This window comes from Tachysurus vachellii, chromosome 1, assembly GCF_030014155.1.
Source record: "Tachysurus vachellii isolate PV-2020 chromosome 1, HZAU_Pvac_v1, whole genome shotgun sequence".
Lineage (NCBI taxonomy): Eukaryota > Metazoa > Chordata > Actinopteri > Siluriformes > Bagridae > Tachysurus > Tachysurus vachellii.
The window spans coordinates 12201995-12208013 of NC_083460.1; the positions used below are offsets into that span (position 1 = coordinate 12201995).

A 6019-nucleotide genomic window follows, 5' to 3' on the forward strand; every position below is an offset into this window, starting at 1 on the left:
AAAGCTCATACAGTTGTGCAGACGAAAGTCAGTATATCAGTATATCTGTATTTGTAATGTTTTCATTGAGCATCATATTGCATTGCAAAAGAGATTGCAAAAAAATACAAAACAAACAAGTTCTTAATGGAAATTATTTTGCATATTGAAGTGAAATTTATGAAATTTAACAGTGTTTTCAGTGTAGATCATTTAAAACTGTACAGAGTTAAATTAAAACTAGCCAATTAGTTAGTTCTGTTTTCTGCATTCCTTTTAGTGTTATTTTATCAAGGACCTCTGGGATAGAGTTAAATATTCAACTATTTAGAAAATCCTGATTTAACTCTGAAGAGTGTGTAGCTGTATAAACCCTGAAAATAGTTTTGGCACCATCAGACATCAGGCCAATGGCAGATGAGTTATAGTGAGCCACTGAATACCTGCAATTCATATATTACTGCTGTAGACCTATAGAAATGTTCTTCAGAAAAAATCCATAATGCATTTATTGTTCACTAGACAACGTATTAGAGGTCACAATTCTGGCAGTAGGAAGCAGAGACAAAAAGTAGATAAAGGGAATAGAACACATTGACAACAAATAACTTCATATTTACAAAGGCCACACACAGTTATCTCATATCAGTCATAGCTCAAAAGGCATATGTATATCAAGATTTTATTAAAAAAAAAAGACAACCAATCATTTTTAAAACTATAAGGGGATTTATAAACTTTGCTTTCACTTTTTCAATTAAAGCCAAAAAAGTATATATATTCAAACTTTATTTCACTTTCAGGACAAATCATAAATAGATAAATATCCATTGAGTAAGAACATGGTAGGTTATTAGGTGAATGCTTCAACACACCCCAATAATCACTTCCAATTTGGCAGGAATAATTTGGCTTTAAAGTGCTTCATGTTTAGTAATGACACGTAATAACTACATACATTGCTCTTCACTCACAAAAGAAAATACAGGAATGTCAAGAATAGCATTAAATTCAATACAACCATAATGTTTTTCTTACTTATGAATATATAGAATAGGAAATAAATCAACAAAAAATACAGAAAATAAAAAGTGATTTAGATCATTCACAAGCAAAAGCTATTTCTGATTCTAGACAGTCTTTAAATCTCTGTTGCTGTTTAAGGATCAGTCTATAAGCATGCGATTAATTGTGCATGTGTGTGCAAGTGTGTGTGTATGTTACTCTGGCTTGTGGCAATAAATGTCTCTGAGAGCTCTGAGTTCCTCTATTAGTGTTTTGTTCTGGTTTTCTAGCACAGCAACGCGATTCTCCAGACACTTCACATATTCTTTCTTCTTCTGACGGCACTCTCGTGCCGCCTGTCTGTGTACCACACAAAACACATGAATTTAAACACATAATATTCTGAAGAAGTCTACACAGAACATTAATTCAAACATTAAAAACACAAATAAATTTCATACCGGTTCTTCAATAGGCGAACCTCTCGCTTGCGTGTGGCCTCCTCTGTTTGTTGCTCTGGACTGTGGATTGCCCTCGGCGATGCAGACATGACCATACCCTGTGGAAGCCCTGAAGATGTGGACCGCATCTGATATGCAGGCATGTCTCCTGTAGCTGCTATATGCAAAACCAACCAGAAACACAAACACAAAAAAATGTATGAACTTGTCATAAACAGATTTTTAAAAATCTATATAGATTAAAACAAAGCAATTTTAAAACTAATGTGTCTCAACATGCTACTAAAGAAACCTTTAAAAAATTTATGCCTCTGGGTAAAATCCCACATGAGACAGACAAGAATGACCAAAAGAAAGAAAGATAAAAAATTGCTAGAAACAAAAAACCTGTTAACACTGACAATTTTGCATACCAACCATACATAAGTTGCAGCTATAACTGGATTTATCAGTTTATGAACAAGGATAAATAAATAACACACGATGGGCCATACTGATTGTCATGTTACAGCAGAGTCCTCCTCTGTCCTCTTGCTTTCCTCAAATACACATTGACTCACTGATACACTGACATTTTCAACACTATATGTTGTCTAAAATATACATAATCCTCCCTATCATAAACATCATCTTATAAATTTTTACACATATTAGCAACACATTTTCTTTATTTTCGTTCATTGAATTTTGTGGACCATCCAGCATATATGTCTAGCTGTTACTGTAGAATAGATAACATATAGAAATTGTGCACTATTATAAACATATCATATCATGTGACACCTTGAACTACTGTCAGAGCCATAATGTTATAGAAAATTAGTACTAAGATTATACCTACAGATTAGAGAATTAAGCAGTGCAAAGATATAAACCAAAACAGCTGTAACACATCAGTTATTAGTGTCCTTATTAGCTACAGGAGTTGAATAAGCACCTCGTAACTCCAGGGTTCCAGTTTGAGACTGAACTTATGGTACTGTATGTGTGTTTCCACCAAGTTTCTGAGTTCACCTCAGGCTCTCAAACCTTGCTGGTTGGTGGATTGGCAGATTCGGCCCTAGATGTGAATCCTTGCGTGTATGTTGTTCTGTAAAGCACTGGTTTCCCTTAAAGGGCTAAACTAATATATTTAAATTAAACAGGTTTTGAAAAAAATAAATTGTCTGGCAATTATACGTCCTTTCATGAGGGAAACCCCGAAAGTTTGCTATGGCAATTCCAATCCGGTGGATTTTATTTTTATGCCTATATCCTTTACTGTAATGTGGCACATTCTCTAAAGGTTATAGAAATGAACCTAATTCAAATTCAAAGTGAGGCATTTCTACAGGGTGTCTCAAAAACCACCATGCTGTACATTAGGGAAATGAACTCGAACTTTTTTTCCATACTTTAGTTTATATTATATATTTTTTCAGATATTTTCAGCCATTTGTAAAAACGCCTTTTACAAATTTCATACCTATTACCATAATAATATGTTATACTTGAGAGAATAATCTTAAGCTTATTATAAGAAGAAAAATACTACTTCCCATCCATTTGGTGTGATATAAAATAATCATTCATATTTTATAACTGTTAGTATACTGTTAGTATCTGAAATGTCAGAATCATGACATTTACCAACAACAACAACAACAACAACAAAAAGATCACTGACATCAACAGCACAAATGATTTTACAGCTTGTGGCACAGAACAGTGTCTTACTACATTGCATGCATTTGTATGTGTGCACTTGCGTATGTTTGATCACTCTGACGTCACTGTGTGCGTCCTTTCTCATGCACGCGGTCTCACTTCCTCTACTGCTCTCACATTCCCCACCACGCGCTGCTGCTATTAGTTTCCAGGAAATGTACTGACGTCAACACACAACACCTCCCCTCCCTCCCCTCCCCTTCCTCTTTCTTCTTACTCTGCCTTTCTGTGGTTCGTTGGTTTGAGTGCTTGATTTAGCAGTTTCTGCTACAAGTTTAAACCAGTGTCTATGTTGTTGTTGTTTTTTGTGGTAGAGGCATTTAATAGTTTTTATTCAAATAAAGTGTACAGTATTCTCTAATGTAAACAGAACACCTTTAAAAACATATGTAATGCAATCTGGGCTAAAAGAAGACTTGCAGATCTGTTCAGGTTTTAAAGGACAAGTAAATGGTATCTCTTAGAGCCAAGAAGTAAAACATGAGTCAAACCTGACTGTCACTAATCTAATACAAACATGAGGTCGATACAATTACACACCGTTTTAGTGGTTCTGGTGGAGAAATGACACACGTTACACTCTTAATTCTTACCTGATTCTGTTTCTTCTCCCGTCACTGCCATGTCTATAGTGTAATATTCCAGTGCTTCTTCCGTGTTTATCTCGTCTCTATCAACCCTACGTGGATCCTTTTCCTCTCTGTCTCCCCCAGAGACAGCTTTTGTTTTGATATGTTTGCCTTTGCGGCTGTGGCTTTCTCACTCACTCACTCTGTTTCTAAGTTTGACTTGTGACACACTCTTAAGTCTCTTCTCTCTCTCTCTCTCTTTCTCTCTCCCAATCTCTCCCTTTTCTCTCTCACAGCCAGATTACAAATAAAGGCATTGACATCACTATGACATCACTACGCTCCCACAGGGCGCAACACACTAGTTCTAAAGTTCTAAAGGGGCTGAGAGAGCGGGGGAGAGTGAGAGAGGCGGAGGGAGAGGGGGGTGAGAGAGAGAGAGCGGGGGAGGAGGGATAGAAGAGGGGGGTGAGGGGGGGGGGAGAGGGAGAGCGGGGGGAGGGTGGAGGGAGAGAGAGTTTAACCCTTAATAAGATAAGATATATACCTTTATTCGTCCCACAATGGGGAAATTTCTCTGTAACAGCAGCAAAGAGAAAGATATATATATATATATATATATATATATATATATATATATAAATATATATATAAATATATATATATATTAAATATATATATAAATATATAATTATATATATATATATAATGACTTAATATAATATAATATAATATACACAACAACACAATGTATAAAAAGAGACCACGAGTAAGTAGTTAAGCTAACAGACATATTGCACACAGGTAATATTGCACGTTTTTAAAATTTCTGTTATTGCACGTGTTGTTTAAATACTTTGTTATTGTTATTATTGCAGTTAAACAGTAATCCAGTGTTTATTATGGTGACTGGTTCACTGGGACCAGCTTTGATTGTAAAGTCTAATAGAAGCAGGGAGAAAAGACCTCTGTGTCGCTCCTTCAATAATAAATTAGGTGAGTTAATTATCGGTAATTATTAGAAATTAGCTCACATTCGGTATATAAATGAGCACAGACAGTGTATTGATTGTAAATTGGACATAATTCCTGCCGTTTTGGTCTGAGTAAAGGAAAGGATGAGGAAAGATCAGGAAAGAAATTGGAAGCAGCTGAATGGAATGCATTTCGATGTTTACACAATGTCTCTCTGCCTCTGCGCATGCGCGGCGGGGGGAACGAGTGTGGTGTGTAGACCGGACTTTACAAACATTCATTTTCTACCGCTTATCCGAACTACCTCGGGTCACGGGGAGCCTGTGCCTATCTCAGGTGTCCTCGGGCATCAAGGCAGGATACACCCTGGACGAAGTGCCAACCCATCACAGGGCACACGCGCACACACACTCTCATTCACTCACGCAATCACACACTACAGACAATTTACCAGAGATGCCAATCAACCTACCAGGCATGTCTTTGGACCGGGGAGGAAACCGGAGTACCCGGAGGAAACCCCCGAGGCACGAGGCACACACACAAGGCGGAGGCGGGAATCGAACCCCCAACCCTGGAGGTGTGAGGCGAACGTGCTAACCACTAAGCCACCGTTTACGCCCCACTTTACAAACATGTCAGATATATTATACATAGTGTGTGTATTGGTGTGTGTGTGAGAAGCATGGTAATGGCGGATATTGTCATTTTCTTTTGGAAGAATATTGTCTCTGCCTCCCATACAGTGAAATCCCTGTTTTTTTTAATGATGTTGAGAAAATTAGAAAACTGATTAAAAAAGGCATAAAGTTTAACAATGAACTTAAATTAGTTTCTGCCCTCGGTTTTTCAGCAAAAAAAGGATGTTCTCGAATGTCCCTCCTTTTATTACAGAAGTAATTGATTCATCCCCAATGAGAAAATCCCCATTGGATGTAAGTCCCCGCTGATCAAACAGCTGTTGTCTTTTAGCTGGTGTTAGCAGGATGTACCTGAGCCTGCTGGGGTCGTTCCCCCTGTGGCTACAGTTAGGCCAGCAACTGAGGGCCCCAGAGCTGCTGCTGGACCAGAAGCAAAGGAGAGTGAGTCCCGTGCCCAGCCTTCAGCCAGAAGAGCTGCAGCAACACCAGACAAGCCCTGCTCAGCTGAAACGGTCATGGAGAAGCCATGCTTGGCTGAACCAGACCGGGAGAAACTCTGTCTGGCTGAACTGGACCAAGAAAGGCAATGCTCAACTGGGAAAACCCAGTGGCTTGTGGCACAATGCTGGAGCTGCCTGTGCTGGCAGAGACAGGCACAGAGGTGTAGCGCAACCACCTGGAA

General features: G+C 38.3%; 1 protein-coding gene across 2 annotated transcripts; it reads right to left on the reverse strand.

Moving 5' to 3' along the window:
* Window positions 1-470: 470 nt before the first annotated feature.
* On the reverse strand, window positions 471-4057 carry LOC132847433 (cAMP-responsive element modulator-like). Of its 2 annotated transcripts, none has more exons than XM_060872729.1 (3): window positions 3746-4057; window positions 1446-1599; window positions 471-1344 (listed from the first exon to the last, which is right to left on the reverse strand). In XM_060872729.1, the coding sequence occupies exons 1-3, from the start codon at window positions 3774-3776 to the stop codon at window positions 1200-1202; spliced, it is 330 nt and encodes a 109-aa protein (XP_060728712.1). In that variant the 5' UTR covers window positions 3777-4057; the 3' UTR covers window positions 471-1199. The 2 variants fall into 2 exon arrangements, with proteins under 2 accessions (XP_060728712.1, XP_060728703.1); XM_060872720.1 differs by having other exon boundaries at window positions 1446-1602; window positions 3746-4042.
* Window positions 4058-6019: the final 1962 nt, after the last annotated feature.

Coding starts and splice junctions, on each gene's coding strand:
- LOC132847433 (XM_060872720.1), bottom strand. CDS start 3,776: ATGGCAGTGACGGGAGAAGAAACAGAATCAG. Junction 1,603..3,745: donor GGGAGAAGAAACAGAATCAG/GTAAGAATTAAG, acceptor TTTTGCATATAG/CAGCTACAGGAGACATGCCT. Junction 1,345..1,445: donor GTTCGCCTATTGAAGAACCG/GTATGAAATTTA, acceptor TGTGGTACACAG/ACAGGCGGCACGAGAGTGCC.